This window comes from Corvus moneduloides, chromosome 9, assembly GCF_009650955.1.
Source record: "Corvus moneduloides isolate bCorMon1 chromosome 9, bCorMon1.pri, whole genome shotgun sequence".
NCBI classification, from domain to species: Eukaryota; Metazoa; Chordata; class Aves; order Passeriformes; family Corvidae; genus Corvus; species Corvus moneduloides.
This window is the reverse complement of record NC_045484.1, coordinates 7,593,687-7,615,233: the sequence shown is the minus strand read 5'-3', so window position 1 is coordinate 7,615,233 and position 21,547 is coordinate 7,593,687. Positions and strand designations below refer to the sequence as shown.

At 53.5% G+C, this 21,547-nt stretch overlaps 1 protein-coding gene across 9 annotated transcripts in view; it reads right to left on the bottom strand.

Moving 5' to 3' along the window:
* Positions 1-20,974, bottom strand: part of NOS1AP (nitric oxide synthase 1 adaptor protein) — a 42,889-nt gene extending 21,915 nt beyond the window's left edge. For 5 of the 9 annotated variants that reach the window (XM_032118006.1, XM_032118007.1, XM_032118009.1 and 2 more), the window contains exons 1-2: positions 20,817-20,974; positions 10,919-10,990 (exon numbers count right to left, since the gene is read on the bottom strand). In XM_032118006.1, coding sequence (XP_031973897.1) covers positions 10,919-10,990; positions 20,817-20,921 — 177 coding nt within the window. In that variant the 5' untranslated portion in view covers positions 20,922-20,974. Of the gene's footprint in view, positions 1-10,918; positions 10,991-17,113; positions 17,343-20,816 lie in introns of all 9 variants that reach the window. The other 4 variants (XM_032118003.1, XM_032118005.1, XM_032118008.1 and 1 more) reach the window with 2 other exon arrangements.
* Positions 20,975-21,547: the final 573 nt, after the last annotated feature.

Genomic DNA, 21,547 nt, shown 5'->3' with positions numbered 1-21,547 from the left:
CTGAGGCAGCACAAGCTGCTTGGTGCAACCGCCCTTTGAGGAAGGTAAGGAACTGCAAGAGCCTGGAAATGGCCTCTGTTCATCCAGCCCAGAGCGGGTTTGAGCCCATGTGCTAGAACAAGCTTGGCTTGAAGGGCAGCATTGCCATTTGCAGCAGTTCAGTCATGCCCCTTTACAAAGTGATCCCTAATAAACTCCTGACCCTTTCTGGCACCAGCAAGTCCCGATGCCCCGGGGGACCCCAGGACTGAGCAGTGCAGGCAATGTCCAGCCCAGCACCCTCCTCCACCTGAGAAGGAAAACAAAATTTCTGTGTTCAAGATTAGCTCTCTCCCCCAAATGCATCCTTTCAAAGATAGACCCTGCCTCGAGGAAGCTGAGGTAATCCCTGCCCACATGGATGGGTTGAAGGCAGGGCAGAAGAGCACAAAATCACCCCAATTCCACCCTGAGGGCAGGTGACAAAGCAAGGGGCACCCTAAGAAGATACCCACACAGCACTTCAGAAAGGTGTCAGCTCAGCAAAGTGAGCCAAATCACAGCATGGTGATATTTACGCCCCAAGTTGTGAAATACAGGATTTATTTTGGTATTTTTTTTACTGCTCACCACAAAGCTGCTCTCTCACTGTTGCATAAAAAGCTTGAGTAAGACCAGTTGAGAAGGCAAATGAGAATAGCCAGGCAGAGAAGCAGTGACACACCAAGGAAGGCAGGCTGGTAATACTGTAACTAAATCAGCAATTATGAAATTCAGACAATTAATAAAGAATGAATGAGCAGCAGCATTAAATGGTTGCTGCATCAGAAACAAGCCAGCCCTGTGGGGCTCATTAGATGCTGGCAGTGCTCAACAATGTTTCTGGGTTGTAACTGGAGAAAAGAGGTAATTATTCATATCACTCTCGCGTCACAGTTCCTATTTCAACAATAACTAATGCAGGTATTAAAACCCATTCACTAAATTCTACACGTTAAAGGCAACAAGAATAATGTCCTTTGGAGAGATTTAGACAGAATTATAGAAAAAATTTCCAAGTAATAAAAAGTACCAAGATTTTAGGTGGAGTTAGAAAAGAGGGGTTGAAATCTACCTCAGCAGCAGAGCCTGAGATGAAGCAATGAGAGACAGATGACAGAAAGCCACTGTGCTTCCAGGAAACCCCAGCAAGGGAAGCACAGCAGTGCTCATTTTTATGCAGGGCTGGAAAAAAAAAAAAATAGTATTTGCTATCCAGGCCAAGTGTACAGGAATCTGGCATCTACTCATTTCAGGATGATTTTATATGGCATTGGCCAAGCAGCCTCTCACAGGAAAAAGGAACAGAAACTGCATCTGCCAGGAGGCAGAAATGTATCCTAAAAAGACCCTGGAGGCATTGCAAGGTGTCAGTTCAAAGGACACTGTGAAGACAGTGTGGTCCCGGGCAATGTGCAGCAAAACAGAAAGGTGACACTACCTCAAACCACAGCACTACTGAAATCACCACCAACACAACCCATTCCTACAGAACATGTCCTGCTTTATCATACACTTCAAAGAAGAAACAGAAAACAGTTCAGAAAAAAATGAACAAGAACATGAGGCAGTTTCCCCAGACTCCTACATCCCAGAGGTTAAAACAAACTCTCTGTATTTAGCTTATCCAAAGAGCAGGCTTGGTGGGCACTTGTCCACAGCTCAGGGACTTGGGAAGAGCTTCCTCACATCAAAGGCTCTGACTTTAGGCAAATGCACAAAATCAGCTAGCTGGGAGTTGAAGTTGGATCCATTCAAACCACAGAAAGACAGGTCTTTTTTCACGGAAAGCTCAAGGGGAGCTGCACCCCAAGTCACACTGACCAACAGCTTTGGCCAATCATTCTGGATTTTGCTTCTTTTAGATAATGTGGATTTCTTAGCATGTAAGGTCAGCACAGATGTGCTCTTTGTGCTGGAGATACGCACACATCCCCCAAGTTCCCAAGGATCAGGGAGTGTTTGAAGGAGTCCAGACCAGTCCCATCCATCATGTTAAGAGGGAATAAGAAAATGCCATTGGAGCAAAATGCTAAAACAAAACCGGAGGCCTTGGAGAGAAAAAGAAAGAGATGGCTCTCTCTGACGCGTATCACTACTGCAATCCAACAACAGCACTGTAAAACATCACAGGTTGGGCTGTTTCCTGTTAAAGAATTAAGCTGGAATTTAACCATCTCTGCTGAAGTTTCCTGTGGCAGATACACACTTCAGGCTGGTTTTTGCAGCTTCTGCTGGAACAAATCAGCAGTTTCCATAAGCAAACCCGTGACATGGGGAACTGGGTTTGGTTGGGGATTTTTCCATATCATGTTACACTCCCACTGCTGAAAACCAAGCAACAGATTAAGAATCACTGGGATCCTCTTCCTCAGTCAGGGAAGCCTGGCCTGAGAAGGAAACATTGTCTTCTCTGAGAATTCTTTGTCTAGAGTCTTTGCCCTGGGTAGACTTTACTTCAGATGGGAAAGTCCATGCCTTCCAAAAATCCCAGTTGAAGGAGATCACTTTGCCCACCAACTACCATCTACAGGGATACTGCAGCAGCCAGGAGCCACATCCATGGCCACAGTGCCACGTGGAGAAGCAGCAGCCCTGTGTGGCCCCAGCAGCCTCCCTGTGAGGTGACAACCTTGTCAGGCAGGAGGAGGCAGGGAACCTCCAGGGCTTTCAGCATGCTCTTCAGGCTACAGCCTCCTCTGCTGGGATGGGGAGAGTGCCTGGCTCCTTTCCCTTGTTCTGGGCAGTGCTCCTTCTGCCACCCTACAACAGATACATCCTTTCCTCCCACTCCCTAATTAAACTCCCATTCCACAGACCAGCTCACACAATAGATTTTGCAACCTCTCGTTTTAAACAGATGTGCTCCTTTCTTCTGCACCCGCACAAGGCAGGAACACGCCGTAACACCCTCGGAGCCCTCGCAGCCACAGAGCCGCGCACCAAAATCCCTCTCACCTTGCTGCAGGCGGCGAGGCCAGCTCTGACTCTGTGCCTCCCTGGCGGCTACTCGTGCACAGCATCCCTTGGAACATCTTCCAGCAGCACCAAGCCAAAACCACCAAGAATTAATTTTAGCAGGGAAGAAACTGGGGCACGTGGCATTTTTTTCAGAAGGCTGCAGTCCCAGACTTTTGTCTCTCTTCCGAGGTGATGCAGCAGAGAACACCACAACAGATTAAATTAAAGGGTCCTTGGCCTTTGAGGGCCAGCAGGGAAGCACAAGAGCAGAAAGGATCATATATAAGAGTAGCATTTAAAGTTGACTTCAGTTTGGTTTGACTTTAATTCAGCCCAGTTCCCTGCACAGGGATGTCTCCCTCAAAAGGAGTCTGACAAGTCACAGTCTCCCTGTGTCTTGGTTTCTCACCCATAAAGTGGATACTAAATATTGCTTGACCCCTGCTTGTGAGTTTTATTAACTCTTTGGTCTCCTTTTCCTAGGTTATTTCTCCCTTTAACCACGGAGCAAGAGTCAGGTATTGTCTCTGGACACACTCAAGCCTGGCAGGAAGATGTGGCTGCCCAGAATAAGGCTGCCTGCATCTCTCCTGCTCAGGCCCATGCAGCATCAGCACTCAGCACCAGGGAGCACTTGGTCCCACTCCATCCCAAGAGTAAAATGTTGCCATGATGGCAGAAAACTGATGAAAGCACTGATTTGTTAAAAAAAATGTGAAAATTCCATGTTGCAGTAAATAAGAAGGGAGAAAATCTCCAAATAAAAGCAATGCCATGGGTGTGAAGAAACACAAACTCAGGGAGAAGGTCCAGTTGTCCACTGCACTGACCAGATACTGCTGAGAGGTGCCAGGATGAGTTACAGAGCCTGAAATCAGCCAAACCTCATCACACCTCTCTCAAACCTGTTTTTTCTTATCAACAACCTGTCAGGCAGCCAGGAGCTTATTCTTAGGCACAGTTAGAAATTTACTCTAAAATGCAAAGGCAAGTGCTGACGGGTATCTTCACTAGCAATCTTCTAGCAGGAGAAGAGACTGTCCCCTCTTGGTGACAGTGGTGGGGCTGGTGTGCACTGAGCTGGGTGCGTTACAGCTGATGACAGCGAGCACAGCCTTTACCTCAATAACAATGCCTTCTGCAGAGGTTTATGCAAGTCTGAGGCTCAGGCCATCAAAGGCAGCTCTGTCACCTTGCAGAAGAATCAGAGTGCTATCAAAGGATGATGGCTTCTGTAGGAACTCTTCAAATCCTCACAAACAGCAATCACTAGCGCTAACACAACCCCAAATCTCCCAGAACAAGCTGCAGACCTCCTCGCCTTGACAGCCAGGCTAAATCCATTCATGCCTGGGAGGCAGAGTGTGCAACAAATCACTCCTTTCTAGGCAGGAGGGAAAGCCAGAGCCAAGAGCCCCGTCGGCAGCTCCAGCAGCTCCTGTGGCATCTGCAGTTCCACAGACTCCACACGTGTCTGTGCTCCTGCAGAGAGCAAGGTTTGCAGCACCACATTTCCCTGCTGCTGGTGCAGCTGAGCCCTGGCACTGGACTGAGCCTGCTGCCCTACCAAAACCATCTGTGCCACATAGGAGCCTCACAGGAAGGAGGCAGGGAAAGCCAGGGTCACCTGTGCAGCATGCTGTACCCCACAGATAGTGCAACCCACCAGTGCAATCCTTAAACATGCTGGAAGAACCATTTCTGAGGAAGAACAAGTGGGAAGCAGGAGGAAGAGGAGGAAGCACAAGGGCATGCAGGATGGACATTTGTGAAATGACTTTACACGCTGGCCATGAACTTAGAGAGGGGGTGGGAGCCAGCAGAGCATCCCCTGGCTGGGAGGGAGTGATAGAGAAGGCCTGCCCTCCCCCCACATTCAGGGAGCCTGACAGACATTACTCCCCATCCTCTCCCTTGAGCTCCCCGCAGATATTTGCTGATGGCTCAGACAGTGGCACTGACAAGGCAGTAAAGTGACTCAGTGTGAGCATGATGGGGAAAGCCCCCAGCCAGGGAGGGAGATGAATCACAGGGAGACACCGTAGGCTCCCAGAGAAGGAACTGAGTCCAACCCAGGGAAGTCCAACCCAAGCAAACGGAGGGCAAGGATGTATGATGGGGCTGGAGAGGACAGAAGGCACTGCTGCCTCCCAGCTTTTTGCCAGCAGCTCCAGTCCTGCCCTGGGCTTGGTGCCTGCTTGGCTCCCAGCCCTCTCAAAGGCACTGGGCTGGCTGCAGGCCAGCATCACCCACCAGGAACACTGCTGCCTGTGCTGGCGTGCCCAGCGCCACTCGATGTGTTCTGGCCAGAGCCCTGAGCGTCGCCTGCCCGCGGGACACTTGCCCAGAGCAGAAGTGCTGAGCTCCTCAGGGACACAGGAGGTATGGGGAAGACCACACATGGCATGCACCTCCTGGCTCAGGAGCTTTCCCAAACCACGCTCCCCCACCTGGGTTATAGTTTCCTTCATCCTCACTGGCTCCACACCCTAGCTCTCCATCCAGCTGGGAACTCCCTGCTCTTTCCTGTCTACCCCACCATGTTTTGGAGCCTGGCCACGAGGGACACACTGCTGTCCCAAGTTTGGCAGAGAACTCTTAGATTAGGCATTCCTGGAAGCTGAAAGGCAATGTGCTTATCATGACTTATTTAGCAAGCCAGCTCCCAGGGGACGAAGGAGCATGCCTGTTCCTCATCTCCTCAGCACCCACCAGGTCAGACGTCTGGCTGAGCCCAGTCATTCCTGCCACTGCGTGACCCAGCACGCTCAGGAGACAGCCGGCACAGGCAGTACTTGCTCGCGTCTCAGGGCTCTCAGCGCCTTCCCAAAGTCTCTCTGGCAAGCAGTGCCCAAAGCCCCTTCCTCACTGCCTTCCTCCAGGGCTCAGACTTTGCTTTCCAGTATTAATGGCTCACACTTCACACCTCTTCAACAGTCCAGATGCCTGTCTTCTGCCACATGGAGTCATTTACCTCCCTAAACTCATTTTACTATATGTGCATTATAACTCACGTTACTCACTGCTCCACTGGAAAGCACTCCACTGGAGCCCACAGCTCCACTGGAAAACACTCATCCCAACCTGGCCATGATATTAAGGCAGACAATAAAGCCAGGGTCACCACACTTTGGCCAGCTCTCCTGGAAACCATCCCTCCCCTGTGGGCAGTCTTGGACAAAAGGCTGCTCCAATCAATCTGGGTACTAATTTAACCAGTTTATTGATTAAACGCTAACCACAGGATGAGATCCTGGCATATTTCATGCTTAGCAATACCAGACTAGCCATTATTTTATCATGACATTAAGTGGCACCAGTGATGCCAGGAGAAATATGAGCTTGCCCAGAAGGCTTCACCCCTTTACTGTGACTGTCAGAGCACTGAAAGAGCAATTGAAATTATTACAGACATCCTTTCAGTTCCCCCCAGATCTAATACGACATAATCTTGTTCATCTTGGATAACCACATCGAGTCATTAGCTCGTCAATAATTCACCTTGCACCAAGCGCCGTGACTTGGCACGGAGCAGGCTGTGCTCTCTTCAGGTGGCCAAAGCCTGAGCATCTCCTGGCCAGCCCACTTCCCACTGTGCTGGTCCTCACAGACAGACAGGGGTGGGCTGTCCCAGGCAACCAGGGCCAGCTTGCTCCCAAATCCTGCTCCATTCTACAGCAGGGACAGCCATGCACAGTGAGAGAAAAGAAGAAAAAAAAGGAAGGCATCGCTGTAAATGGCCTCATGCTTTTAAAAATTCACCATTGGCAGGAGCAGGGATATCTGAGAAATATTCTAATTAAATAAGCTCCAAGTTACACCAGGAGCTCCACACAAATAACTGGCCACACACATCAATTTTCACACCAGTCCAACTGCACCTGTGGCCTGCAGAGGATGCAAAATCTTGCTTTACACAAGCTTGTTGAAATTCAGCAGTTTTGCCAATTTGCTAAAACTGAGCTCAGCTATGCAAAGCAGCCGAAGTCCCACAAAATCAGATGTACCTGACAGAGTAGGAGGTGTAGAGAAGCAAGATTTTCAAGTGCTTGGAATGCCTCCCTGTTTTGAGCCTGCAAAACTCAGCTGGACACTTCCCAGAAACAGACTTGCAGAAGACTTTCACAGAGGCAGCTTTTAAGAAGCGCCTATATAGGATTTCATCCTTTCTGGCTCCAAAGAAAACCTGGATTAAAGCTGCACTCAGCAATCCAAAAGGGCCAATTCCAAATTCTCTAGAACCACGGCACCAAGCCCCAGCCAGGCAGCACTGGCTGCACTGGAGACATGACAGGGGCACAGAGAGGAAAGCCTCTGCATGTATTTACATCATGACAACATAAAAAATATACAGTTGTCATTGTCACTTAGGGCCCAGGAGCTCACCGGGAAGGGAGGGGAAGGAAAAAGATATCTTGCCACCTCCCCAGGCACTTTCAACTGAAATCTTCAACAGCTCATAATCCTTAGGGTTGGGAAGATACACCACTCTTAATTTGGGGCTTTTTGATGTTCAGGTGCCCACAGGTAACTTCCTGGACGTACGGATCTGTTCCTTACAGCTTGCCTCCAGAGGAGCCAAGGAGCATTTTGAAAGCCAACCTACTCCAGCAGTTCAGAGCATGAAGCAACAGGGACTGGGTCACCCTGTTCTGGGATGAGGAGGGGAACGGAGCCAGTTGTACTCACACAAGCCCTGCTGCTTGCCCAGAAAACAAGCCCTGGTCTGTTGTATTTATTACATATGTGGCCATCAGTGGTCTGCAGGAGAGATGTGGGTTTCGGAGGAAAGCTGCAGCAAATGCTCACAAAATGCCCTCCAAGTGGATCTCTAGCATGGCTAATGTCCCATTCCACTGAGTCATTTCAGGGCCAGGGATTTGCACCAGGGGCAGTGCAGTGAGGGCTGTATCCCCAGCAAGCCCAGTCCATGCAGGAAGGAAAAGCAGAGACAGTCAGCTGAGCACCTCCCCTTCCCTCCTCACCCCAAGCTGCAAGAATCCCAGGAGTTCTCTACATTCTCCTGCTTCTGGGCAGAAACTCCCTCTGGCCAGGGCCACGAGGATGGCCATGGCATCACCAACCCTTCAGCAGTGCAGAGGAAGTGGATGGCATCCGTGGCCTGCAACACCAACCCCCTGTTTAAAGTCCCTCTCACCCCTGATCCACAAAAGGGACCAGATCTGGGCTCAGCCTACACGGCTCAGGTGGAGCCGTCCTGCCCACGGCCATTGCTCTGCTCTGCAGAGTGCAGCGTGGCAGCAGCAGCAGCGACCCTGCCTGCAGCAGGCATCCCAGCAATGTCAGCTATGCAGTGTCCTCCTCTGTGCCCCCAAAGGGTCAGGTCTCCATCTAAACAGGAAGCCAGGATCTGCCAGGCCCCGAGTGCGGGGGAGTAGAAGGGAGGCAGCGCTACAGGAGGTGCTGCTGCTGCTGTCCCAGTCCCTCCCTGCTCCCAGCCCAGCACGGGCAGTCATGGGGGGCTTCCAGGGCATCCTCCCCACTGGGATCCTCACTCTGGGGCAGAGAGCATCCTCACTTCTTTGCAGAATCATTTTTTTAAGCATTTAGAGGCAAAGCCCAGAAAGCAGCTATGGTGAAGGCAGCACTGAGAAAGGGGAGTTGAAGCAGCAGAGGGGATGGTGAGGGTTCCCCTCCTTCACCAGCACTGACTAACTTGGAACAAACTGAGACAGAGCACTTTTCCCCCTAAACCAGGGACTGCATTAAAAACCACACAAACCTCAGGGTCAGCAGCTGCTTCACACCCTACACACAGAACTGCTGTTGCTTGCACTTGATGATCTCTCATTGCTTGCTTTCTGTGCCTAAATAAACTTTTTCTTCCTCTGGCTTCCCCATGCCAATATTATGAGATTATTTTATTCCGTAAAGCACAAGGGTAGCTGTGCTCTTTAAGGAGGACATGCATTCCTTCAGCTCCAGCCAAACTGAAACGAGCCCCCGGCACCCAGCCCAGCCAGAAATGCCCTCAGCAATGCTGTGTCCTGCTGCCAGGCACACAGCCAGGGCAAAGCACAGGAAACCGGGGGGGCTTTGCACGTAAACAGCCATCAAACCAACCAACCTGGCACCCTCCTCACAAACAGCAGCCCCAACAAATAAACACACATTCAAAGTCTCTCTGGCAGATCTGATCTGCAAAGTCACAGCCTTTCAATGACTTGCATCTCTTCTGTCTTACACAGGTGAGGAAAGCCTGAGCACACGCTTCAAATACATCATTCACCATGAGAAACCATTATTTTACCCTGCTCTGTGTCCTTTCCTCGCCATTCAGAGCTGTACCTATGAATTTTCTAGACTGTGCTTGAGTTTATTTGTATTGGTCAACAAGGATGTTCTGGTGCTCTTCTTTTTCCCCCAGGGTTTACTTAAGCCCTCAGATTTGTTCCAATCCTCCCATACTGAGGTGGAGCTCTGTGATTTTTGGGGCTGGAGCTGCATTCTTTCAAAAGTCTTGAAAGGCAGTGAAGGAAACCGCTGTTTATAAGAGCTCTCAATGGCATAACAGTTGTTCTGTCCCAAACCTCGTCTGGACAAAAAACTCATGCCATAAAGGACTTCCCAGTTTGTGCACCAGTTACAACATCAACCTCCACAGAGAGGACAAGACAGAAGATAGGAAAGCTGTTGAGGAAAGCCCACAAACTATTTACACCCTCAAAGTTTGAAACAGAAGAGCCTTGAAATCTGTGTCCTTGGGATGTGATACTCCTTACCTTGGGATATGATACTCCTCTCCTCCTCTGGTGAAAGGGAAAATGAGATTATACCAAGAGTCTGCACGGAGGGCTGAGAGGAGCAGAGCTCTGGTACAGCTGCTCAGTGACAGGAGTAGCTTTGGTGCTTATGGGATCCCATGAGACCAGCAGAAAGACAGCTCATCCATTACCCAATGTCCCTGCAAGTGCCTTCGGGTCCTTCCAGTGAAGAGTGTTATTCCCAGGGGAGAGCCATCCCGGAAGGACAGGGTAGACTCCTTGCTGTGGCCCAAGGACAGACCAAATTACCCACACCTGCGGCCACAAGGCCACAGACAGCACACTGAGGTCCAGCCCAAAGGGCTGTCCCTTGTTGAAGAGCAGTCAAGCTCCTGCTGTTTTAAGCCTGGGGGCAGCAAGTTATGGGGTACATGGGTTGTTCCCCTGCCAGCCCCCTCTGAACACCTTCCAGTTGTGCTGGTGAGAGGCTGGGGAGCAGAAGAAAAGCTCCTCTCCTGGCTACTGGCCAAGCATTATACGGCAGGAGTGTCCCATATCCTGGCTGTAAGTATTTTGGGAAGCCAGATGACTTCATTACCAGATGACAGACACCCCCTGACCTACTCACCATTAAACAAGCTCACTGCTGGCCAGCCCCAGAGCTCGTTACTCTGCACCTTAATTTGCACATTGCCATTTAGCACTAAGCTGCTGCCATATCCAGGCAGTGCCTGAATTTTCATGTTGCTGAAATTCTTACACAAGCAGTAAAACCCTAAACTACCTCTTGCACAAGTAGCTTGTTGTTACTTTGTTATTGGGACCGAAAAATGAGGAAATCCTCCGAATCGTGGACATGCTACAGTTACCATCCGGGGCCAGCAGCCTGACATCCCACATCCACCTTTCACCCCATTCCTGCCTCCACAGCACGGGATGCAGCACTGGGAGCACTGACAGAGCCCTGCTACTGCACAGGATGCCCAGGTACCGCGGGGACAGCCATGCTGCAAACAGGACTACGCCACACAGAGCCTGCAGGCACCGTGCCCGGGTGACATGGAGATGTCAGCAGAGAGAGGGACAGTGAAAAACACAGAGTTATGAGTACACTGGAGGACAGGATTTACACAAGACAAAGCTGCACGGGCAGATGGAGGAGAACTCCAGGCACCCTGACGCAGAAGGGGAAGGAGCACCCTGGCCACACTCACCCTGATGCGCCTCATGGCCGTCACGATCTCCACCCGGCTGTTTGGCCGTGGCACATCCAGGCTCCCGATGTACTGTAGGGAAAGAAAGGAGATTAGTCAAGTTCCTACAGCACTGGAAACCCTATGGTCCCACCACGGCCTCAGTGGTATCCACACTATCCACAGAGGGAACCCAGGGTCACTTCTGGGGAACGAGCAGCAGCATTTTGCCTGCTGTACCTGAATCCTTGCACGCCTCCCATCGTGAAGCTGCTCCCTCACCGCAACATTGCAAGTAGTCAAAAACCCTTTTTCTAGTAATAAAATAGCTTCAGCCAGCAGGCCAGCAGGACTCACTCATCTAGGCCATGATCAAAGCACACAGGTATAAACAAATATCCCTTCGGCTGCAGTGAGTCATCTATTACAGACCTGGATATTGGAATATCCCTAAAATAGCTGGACCAACCTGTCCTGTGACAGGCCCTGCATTATTCAATTACAGCCCTGCCAAAACCGTGGCTGTTTTTGCAGGGATGCTGAGCCTCCAGGCCTAGCCTCCAGAATAAAGGAGCCGCTTTGCTATTCAAAGGGGACCAAAGGCAGTGCCACTGCGACCCAGCACGGCGAGACGCCGAACAAAAACCTTTTTAAAAATAAAATGGAAGAGGGCAGATTCTGAAGAAGGATCAGAAAACAGACAAGCGATGAAGAGTCAATGCTGAGCACTAAAAACGTGTGGTTAGAAGAAAAGCATTTTGAGACTATTTACTGGCCTTCTGTGCTCCCACGCTTCATCTCGACACAGGGGCTGACGTAACCCTCGGCAGCACAGCACGGGCACTAAACCCAGCAGGGCTACGTGTTCCCGTGAATATGGCCATAACTTCTGCTGACACCATGAAAGCCCAGGTCACTGGTTTCCAGCAGCAGCACTGACATGGGTGCCTAAGTGTCTCAACACATGTTCAGGCGTCACCACGCAGGCAGAGGCTGCTGAGAGGAGTTATTTCTCTCCCAGCGTTGCTGTGGGACTCCCAGCTCCTCTCCACTGGGATTGCCACCTCTAAGGAGAGAAGGCACGGTGCAGGGGATGCATGACCACGCCTGGGCTTTGTGTATGAGCTGAAACTCAGAGAGCCCTGCATTTCTGAGAGCCCTCCTTGCTAAGGCCCCACGCCTCAACCCAAGAAGCCCAGCAGCTCGGCAAGGCCATCCCCAGATGTGCAGCTCCTGCCTGGGGGGACACAGAGGCAGGTGTCCAGTGACCAGCACTGGGCCATCGGTGCCGAGGGGAGATGTGAAGAGAGAGGATATAAAAATACCCCCAAACAGCTGGCGTGTGCGTCACGTGCCGTGCAGGCTGCCGCGGTGCAGGGCAGCCTTACGTAACCGGGAATTACAGCCCACGACGCGCGGCACACGCGGCACCAGCTGCCCAGCCCCAGCCCCTCACTGCCCTGCTGAGAGCGCACAGCTCTGGGTGAACTCCCTGTCACATCCCCTACACACAGTCTGCCACCCCTTCAAAGGGGCACGTCATCCGAGAGAGGCATCTTGGACATCAATACAGCCCCGTTTCTGATGTAAACTCCGGGCACCATCAGTAAAAAGCAGGAGCTGAGGAGAAGGATAGAGGCAGCCGGAACCCTGAACTTGCAGTCACCATGAGGACCTGAGGAAGAAGCCTTTCCCCATCCTGCTCTGCCAGGCAAACATCCCTGTTGTACTTCCCCACCAAGCCTTCCCACATCACTTTTCCGCCAGGGACCACCTGGAGAAGCAGGATTCTTATCTCACATGACGAGAAGCACAGACTTTTGCAGCCAGAGGAAGCCGATCTTCTTTCAGCTATTCCCAGCTGCATGAGGTCAGTGCCTGGTAATCACTTTCCTTCCCCTGTGCTTTCCTTGCCCAGGCAGGTGCAGAACACAGCCATGCCCAAGGACAGGGCAAGCAGTGCCAGCTGGGTAGGACACAGCTGCATCCACTGCTGGCTCCCACGGCCACATGGATTCCAGCAACGCCAAGTTCCTGGCTGCCCACCACAACCTCATGGCCACAACTGCATGTGTGAGCCCAGCAGGGCTGGGGTGCCCTGTAAGCATGTAATGGAGAAGAAACCAGACACCCCCTTGGGCCAGGCACCACCTCCTTGGATAGGCCTCCTGAGAAACAGCACCAGCAGTAGGGATGTCTGGATGCTGTCCTATCTGTGCCCCTCTCCAGCTCATGTTCACACGTACCCAAACCAAGGGGGGCACAGGTCACAAACCCTGCAGGATTCACCTCTGCTCCAAACCTGGTCTCCAGGGCATCCTGCTGTATGCCACAGCCTGTGGGTGCTCACACCAGAGCCCACAGCACATCCAGTCCCAGTGTGGGCTCACTTCGCACAATTACTGCACTCACAGCTCCAAAAACACCCTCCCCTCCCTCCACTCTGGAGGCAGGTATTTTTTACACATTTCACACAACTCAGCAGATGGACAAAGTCTCCACAGATTTCTCCTTCAGGGCAGAAATCACATGTGACAAGTGCACTGCAGAAGAGTAACCCCTCACAATGTGGTGAGTATCCCCCAAAAATGGGGACCTGGGGGTTGGTCTTTCAGCTAAACCACTTGCCAGGCGAGATGGGGGGATGGTCTGAGAAGCCATCCCTATTTAGTAGTGATTTGCAGGCAATGAGCACACCAAGGGCTGCTCCTGCTCCCCTCTCCTCCAGCCCTCCTACTCACAGCACCAATTTTAATTATGGGAATAGGTGTGGGAACAAGCAGGTGAAGTAAAGATGAGGATAAGTAAAGCAGCCAGAGCCTCCACAGTGCAATACTTCCCTCTCACTCCAACCCACCGCTGAGCTCCCTCTCTCCCAGGGCAGGAGCTTCAGAGACCCCCCCCCCCCCCACAACCCCCCCCCCCAAACATGGGGACTCCCAGGCACAGATTTTTGCCTTCCTTTTAACACACACGTGCCCCCAGCGAGGTGCCAGGCACACGGCGGTGGTCCCAGTCCCTGCAAGGGCCATTGTCCTGGCTCCCAGGGCTCGGGCCAGCATCCGTGCCAGCCAGCTGACCCCCTGGGAAAGGGAGGCAGGAAGGAGAAAGGAAGGTGCCCGAGACAAAAGGGAAGAAAATAAAGCTGTGCAAAAGAGCTGACAAAGAAAATAAACCCATGAAAGAGCTCACCCTCCCCAAGCCCCCGCGAACCAAGGGGGAGAACATATGTACATATGCAGCATGTGGCTTTTCCAAATAATCACCTCCAGATCCACGGCCCCACCACCCTGCCAAGGGATGGGGGGACAGAACTGGAGCCTCCCACCCGCACCCAAGAGCCAAATGGGATTAGGGGGTCACCGATACCCGAGCTCTGAAGGTGGGGAGGGCAGTCCTGGGCAGCCTCCTCCTCCCCAGCCCAATTAGGAGAAGAAAGGCCACCCGCACGGTGAATGGGCAGCCAAGGGGGTCCCTCATGCAGCAGGAGCCCTGGCAGCCCCACAAAGGCAGCCCTCACACTGCCAACAGCCAGAGCTGCTCAAGGCTGTGATACCAGCACAAAGCACCTCTTTTGTAGGGTGCTTTCGGTCCTTCGTATGCCCTGCCACTCCTGATCCCCATGTGTGGGATCCAGCCTTCCATCCATCCTTCCAGGCTCCCCAGAAAGGGCAGTCCCTCCCCCTGCCATGGCACAGGTGGCCATCACCCACCGGCCTTCTCAGCACCCAAAGGGACTCTGCTTGCTGTCCCCTCCCCATGCAAACAGGCTCTCCTCTCTGTCCCAGGCACAGTGGGAAGGGGCCTCTGCACACAGCCTACACCACTCACCCTCTGCCCATGGCTTACCAAAGATCTGCCCAGTTCTGGGAAATGCCAGGGAAAAAAAATAAATTTGTTTTTTGAACAGAAAACAAAGGGGAGCACTTTGCCAAGGGACTGTTTGCACAAGTCACTCAGTTTCTCATTTTTCCTCGAGGCTGTTTAATACTGCTCGTTTTCTGCTCTGTCAGAAATGAATTTTCTTGAGAAGTTGCTTTTTCTGTGACAGCAGGTGGCAGATATTTTCAGAAAACTGAAGGCCAATCGCATCACTGCCAGGGGACACCTTGGAAGGGGTGTTGATGAGATCGGTGGTGGGCAGAGGTGGGCAGCCAAAGCCTTCCTGGGGAGGAGCTGCCGCCTTCCTGCTGCTCTGACAGCCCAATACCGCGTGCAAAGGTCAGGGCTGAATCATCTCCAGCTTACAGGGGAGCCTGGACTGGCTGGCTGCCGGTTTCCAGCTTCCAGAGCCACCCCGAGCAAGAGACCCTGCCACAGATGAGGAGCCACGGCTTCTCTATGGGAGCTGCAGGCAGGCAGCAGGGCGCGGGGACATGCTGGCACCAGCCCCAGGCTGTCTTCAGGGCCAGGAGAGCACTGTCTGAACAGGGGATCCTGCCCCCGGGTTAGGGAGGGATTACCAGAGGTACCAGCAGCCCGATGGGGGCCATCCCATACGGGGCACAAGGGTCCCCAGATTTCTACAGAGTCCAGGACGGTGTGAGGCTACACCTGGTACTGGGACATTGGCCCTGCCACACATGGCTGTGCCACGAAGTGAGGGACAAAGTGCTCAGGCACCAGTCTGAAACCTCTTCATTTCCCCAGCACCCGGGGAACACCCTGTCTGTCTGCAGTCTGTCTGATAAGGATTTCTCCCCAGGCCGCTGCTGTCAGGGAAAGCAAGGAGAAATCCATTCCCAGGACTTTTGCTGTCCCACTCTTCCTGCTCTCCAGTCGCCCATGCATGGCCTCAGCCCGGGGAGCCAAGGGTCTGGGCTGGCATGGCCCCAGCTCTGCCCTGCACCTCAGGAACACCCAGCCTTGCTGCATGGAAAGAGGGAAGTTTACTCAGACTGTGGTGGTGCAGGCTGAGAGGCCAAAAGGGATGGAAAGTTCACGATGCCAGCCGACTTGAACGGAAAAAGGCCCTGGCTTTCTATTCTGAGTCCAGCAGACGGGTGCTCTGCTGAGCTGGGCACCTCAGCCTTGCCCAGTTCCTCCCTTAGCAGGGCTCTGCACCCTGAGGACAGCACATCCAGCCCTGGCAGCCAGGTGGTCTGAGGCAGGGGATCAGACCCATCCAGAGCTGTGCACCTGGACACTGGGCATTAACATACCAGGGACCCACCCTCACACCAGGCAGCACTGGCCAGGGATAACCCTTAAGGACATCAGCGCTTATGTGTCTGCTGGTCCCAGCAGCACTTGCTCTGCTTAGGAGCTGCAGCAGGGCTCAATTGCCAAAAACACAGAGCTCTGGGGACTCCAAGACACTCACCAGAGCCGTGAGCACCACACCCACCCTCCCCTCCCACCAGCCAAAGCAGGGCTCACGTGAAAAGGGGAAACACCTTTGCTGCAGGTGGCTGTGCAGCGGGGACAGCAGGGCACAGAGCCAGCAGGTGCCGAGGAGGGATGAAGCTTTTCCATGCCAGTGGAGCAGGACTGTCCACTCGCCGTGTTTCCGTTCCCCACCCAGGCACACCGCCCACAGCTGCCCCCACGCAGGGCCTGTGCTTCCTGCACCTACACCCAGCTACGGCCTCGGCAGGGATGTGCAAGAGCAGAGCACTGCAGAAAGCAGGGCTGGGAGCATCCCACCCCCGCTGCTGCTCCCTCGGGACCTTCTGGCATCTGCAGAGCCCACGCGCCGCCCGTCTGGGACCCAGTCTGGGCACACACGGCTTTGCCAAATCCAGACTGAGTTTTCTTTGCTAAGAGCTTCACTAAGCAGCCTATGAACTGACTTAACAAGTATGGCAGAAATATGCCACTGTTTCAGACAAGAACCTTCGTAGACTTGGGAAGGTTATTTATAGCCTGGAGCGAGCAATCCGGGCTCAGGCACACTGCAGCTTTGCTCTGGGCTGAGCAGCCCCAACAGAGCACACCAGAGCTGCCAGTACAAACAGCCCCCAAACAGAGCTGCCAACTCTCTCGCAGGCAGCCAAACTGGTGCAGAGCTTCACACAACCTGTCTCCTGCTTCCCAGCCCTCCAGGAAAAGGGCCCTTGCTGGGAAGGGTGCCTGAAGCAGTGGAGGGGAACTGAACACCTCCATCAGGGCTGCCTGCAATTCAACTCACTTCCAACGCTTATATTTGCAGCCCCTAAGTACATAAAAATATACACGGGAGTGGAAACACACATGTACTCCCTGCTTAGTGTTCACCTGAGGCCATAATTGTTTTCCTGATGAAGGATTTCTCTTTGGAGCAACTGGCAGTGCCTGCCGGTGCTCGCATCCTCTGGAGGGTGGCAGGCAGGTGGACTGGAGAGGTTCAGAGGAAGGGACAGAATGGATCAGACTTAAGTCTCCTCCATGTCCCATCTCCAAACATAGACAGCAGCAGATGCTCAGTTCAACTTCAGTTTCCCACGCACAGAAGCAGAGAAAAGCACTGAGAAAAATGAGAGAAAGTGCCTGGTTGCCAAGACCACTTAAGGGAAAAAAAAACCCCACCAGCCAAACCCAAAAACCCCACCTGCTGCACAGAAGAACAGCAACCCTCCCGAACCTTGAGTCCCACATTTACCTGCAAGCAGGTCTGGTATCAGGAACAGCAGGTTTCAGCATGTGATGCCCAGGCCCATGGCAGTCCCAGACCACAGGCACTGGGTCCACCAAGGATTGAGGTGTGTTTGGGCAGCTTCCTCTCCCCTTGCCTGCACACGGGGGAGCAGCAGCAGAGAGGGTCCTCACACCTATCTGCCCCCTCTTTGGGAACCACGTACATTAAGGTGCTGTGAAGGGATTAACGGGACTGAAGGATTAACAGCTGTTTCCAAATAATGGGCATTTGGCAGGTGGGACCTTGCTCTGGACCACAAGACCTCTCGGGCAGGAGGAAACACCAGCCCAGCCCAGGACATGGACAGTAATGATGTCCCTGAGCAAACCCAGCAGCACCCAGCTCCCCTGCACTTCCACAGATGAGGGTCTGGCAATCCAGTGCCAGGCTCTACCACCCCACTCCATTCCCTCTGCCTGCTGCTCTCTCTGGAGGCGTTGGAACAGCCTGAGTCATAATTCCTGAATGCACAGAACTGCTGGTGTTGCAAAAGGTGGCCCCTGGATTTTGTCCTGCAGCACCAAGGCTTTGGGAAGATAAGGAGTAAGCTCACATCCCTCTCTTCATGGAAGTGGATGAGAGCAGGAGGTGTCTTTCCTCTCTACATCCCCATTTATTTAACCAGAAAACCAGTGGGAATTTCTGTCCACTCCCCTGCACCATGTTGCAGCTCTCAGTTCTTTCATCCAAACGTTTCAGCTAACCCAAGAGACCAGGCTTTTGATTTTACTCAACAATTCAAACTGCAAGACGCAGAAGAGAACAAGCATTCTGCCTCCCCTCGGAGCCAGCTCCTCTGATCCCCTGCAGCCTGACCAAGGCATCTCTGGGATACAGCAGGGTTTGGTGCCAAGAGAAGTGGCCGATGAAAACAGATCCAAAAGTGTGAAATGTATTACTGTTCCTAAGAAGATGGAGTGGGATTTTCCAACTCTTGGATTTATCTCCAGAAAATGGATTAACATAATCCTTGGGGCACACTTTGCTCTGACTCGGTGACCCTGTGCCAGCACATATGGCTGCAAGTGGCTCCAGTGGGGACAAGAGGCACAAGGCTCCTGATGGCATCGCATCTCAAGTGACAGCACCGCTTGCCTCACATCAAGTCCATCACCCTCTGCTTGACAAAGGTTCAAATTTTGACTGCCAGTGGCCACCCAGTCACCCAGGATGCCAAGACTCCCTCAGGAGAGAGACAAGGGGAACAAGAGCATGGATGCCAGCTGCTAGTGATGGACCAAAACATGCACTGCACCCACCACACGTGCCACTTAAAGACAGCAGCAGGTCTGAGTGTAAAAATACAATTAAAAATCAAAGCAATAAATCAGCACATACTAACTCAGGCCCACATCACCCCCCTGCAGTGAGCCCCAGGCAAGCTCGTCAGGAATCTCAGGCTGCTGGAGCAAAGAGCACTGATCCAGCTGCTGAGCTGTAACATCGGGATCCCCGCTGCCCGCACTATCAGCTATCCCAGGAGGATTTTAGGAGACAGCCATGTGAGTCCTGACACCCCAGACGAGCATTTTTCTGGTTTAATCTTCCCCAAAGTTCTGCTCTAAATCAGAGCTCTGCATTTTTGTGACTCGCGCTGGGTGCCTGGCTGCAACAAGAGCCGTGCGGGTGTAAGTGCTTGGGATTCTTGGGGATAAAAGGAAGTAAAGGAGTGTAAGCATTTAATTAATCTCCAGCAATCTAATAAAAGGATAGAGTAATTGCCTCAGCCATCTGCATTCTGTATCTGGCATCGAGGGCTGCTGGAGAAACCCACAAATTCAGAAGCTGGGTTTCGTACGGATTGTGCTTGGCATTAGCGCGTGCCACCGGATATCAAATAAGAAAAAGAGGAGCTAACAAAGGCTAATATGCAGCACTGCGTTAATGCAGCCAGACCGGCAGCGTGGAGCAGAGATAAGCCTGAGCAGACCCAGGGGCTGCTGACGCCCTATCCCACTCCTCAGCCCCCAAGCCGGGTCACCCAAACCTGGCATGGAAGAGGCACGTGGGATAGAAGGCGAGGTGCTTTGCAGCCTCCCCGCAGGTGAGGGGTGAGCAGGTGCTGGCAGTAAAACAGCAATCGGCTCCAATCACCCAGGAGCGAAAGGCTGCAAAGTTGAGCTTGAACAGCCTTTCCCAGCAAATAGTTGCAAAGCAGGTTTAAGTTTGCTCCATAAACAACTGTTTTGCTCTCTGCAGCACAGTGCCTGCCATCGGGCAGGTGACGGCCTCTGCAGAGGAACCCTCCCGGCCCCGGGAAAAGGGGGAAAATAACACTTTGACACCCTCCGATGAGCCGCAGCCTTGCCCCGAGGGCATTGCACACAATTAGATGCCAAATTTTATTCCCCTGACAGCACGTGTTCTCCGAAGACAACAATGTGTGACAGACGCCTGCCTTCCTGCCGCTCAGAACGGTTTTACACCAGGCTTTTCTCCTAAGTCAACCTCACTTGAGTATCTCCATCAGCATGATAACCATGTCCCCCAGGAGAAGAAAACGGGGCAGGATTTTATGTTTCCCCTTTCCAAGTCTTCTGGCCAGCTCCTTCCCAATTTACTGCTGGCCAGCGTTCCTTGCTCGGTAGCTTGGCTTTTCCCAGTCTGCTGCGAGATGGCAAGCGCCAGCCTGCGGGAAGCCACAGCCGACGTGGAGCAAGAGAAAGAAAAGTCCCAACGGAAAAGATAAAAAGAAAAGAGCACTTGGTGCCAAATCCACTAGCAAGGATATAAACGTAAAGAGAAATAGCAAGCTTTTATTTCGGGTGCGTGTCCCTGACCGCTTGCACCGCAAATGGCACACAGCTCATCCGGCTGCTCACGCTAGAGGAGCACCAGGGTTCAAGGCACCCTGCAGACCCCAACCACCCGTCTCCCATCCCAGCGGCGCCCCGGCACTACCCACAGCGCTGGAGCCGCAGAGCAAAGCCCGAGCCCTCCGCTCTTTCCCGGGAAGATGCACACAGACCCCGCTCTTGGGGCCAGCGTCCCCAAGCAACACCACGCAGAGCCCTGGAGGGATGCAGGGCCAGGGAGGGATGCTGGGGTGAAGCGCGAGGGTGATCCCACTCCAGCCTGACCCTTCCCACCGGTCTGGGCATCCCTACGGGATAGGTGGGAAGCCTCGCCCAACTCTGCAGCTGAGTTTGGGGGAGACCAGGCAACGCCAAGGGGAAGGGCTGCGGGGAAAGCACAAACCCCCCACAGCTATGCGAAAAGAGAGCTGGAAAACTGTGCATCCCGGAGCGTCGGGGCGCAGCGCCGGGCGGCGACCCCCGCGGCACCCCCGCGCCCGCCGCCCACCTTGGCCTCGAAGCAGATGCCGTGCTGGAAGGCGTCCTCGTTGTGCAGGGGGATGCGGAGGTCGTGCCGGTCGTCCACCAGGTTGTACTTGGACTTGGCGGGCATGGCGGCCCCGCGGCGGCCGGGCAGCCCTGCAGCACGCCCGGCCCTGCCGCCGCCGAGCCCCCGCCCCGCCCGGCCCCGGGGCGGGGACGCGCCCGCGCGGAGCGAGGGGGGCGGGAGGCGGCCGGGGGGCTCCGCGCCCCCTCGCCCGGCGAGCTCCGGCCCCGGCAGCACCGCGGGGCGGGCAGCGCTGGCACCGGGTGCGAGGGGCCGGGCTTGCGCCCCGCCGCCAAACTTCAAAAAAAAAAACCCAACCGAAAAAGGGATAAGTGGAAAACAATGCCTCGGGAACGGCTTGGGGGAGGGTGGGCAGCGCCGGCCGCCCACCCGGGGAGCACAGGGCAAGGCACTTCTGGGAGCGGGACCCGCGTCTCTCCGGGCTGGGGAGCCGGGCCAAGGAACTCTGCACGCAAATCTTTGTCCCAACACCGGACACGGTGGGAACCAAGCAAGCGGCAAGTGGAGAATCTCCATCTTGCTCTTAAAGAAAGGCCAGCTCCTGCGACCAGACCCCCGGCCCTACCTTACAAAAGTCCCGAAAGCTGCGGATGTGCTTCCCACCCCCTGAGAGCAGCCCAGAGCTGCTTTCCAAGTGTTCACGGAGCCACTCACATAGATCTGACCTCAAG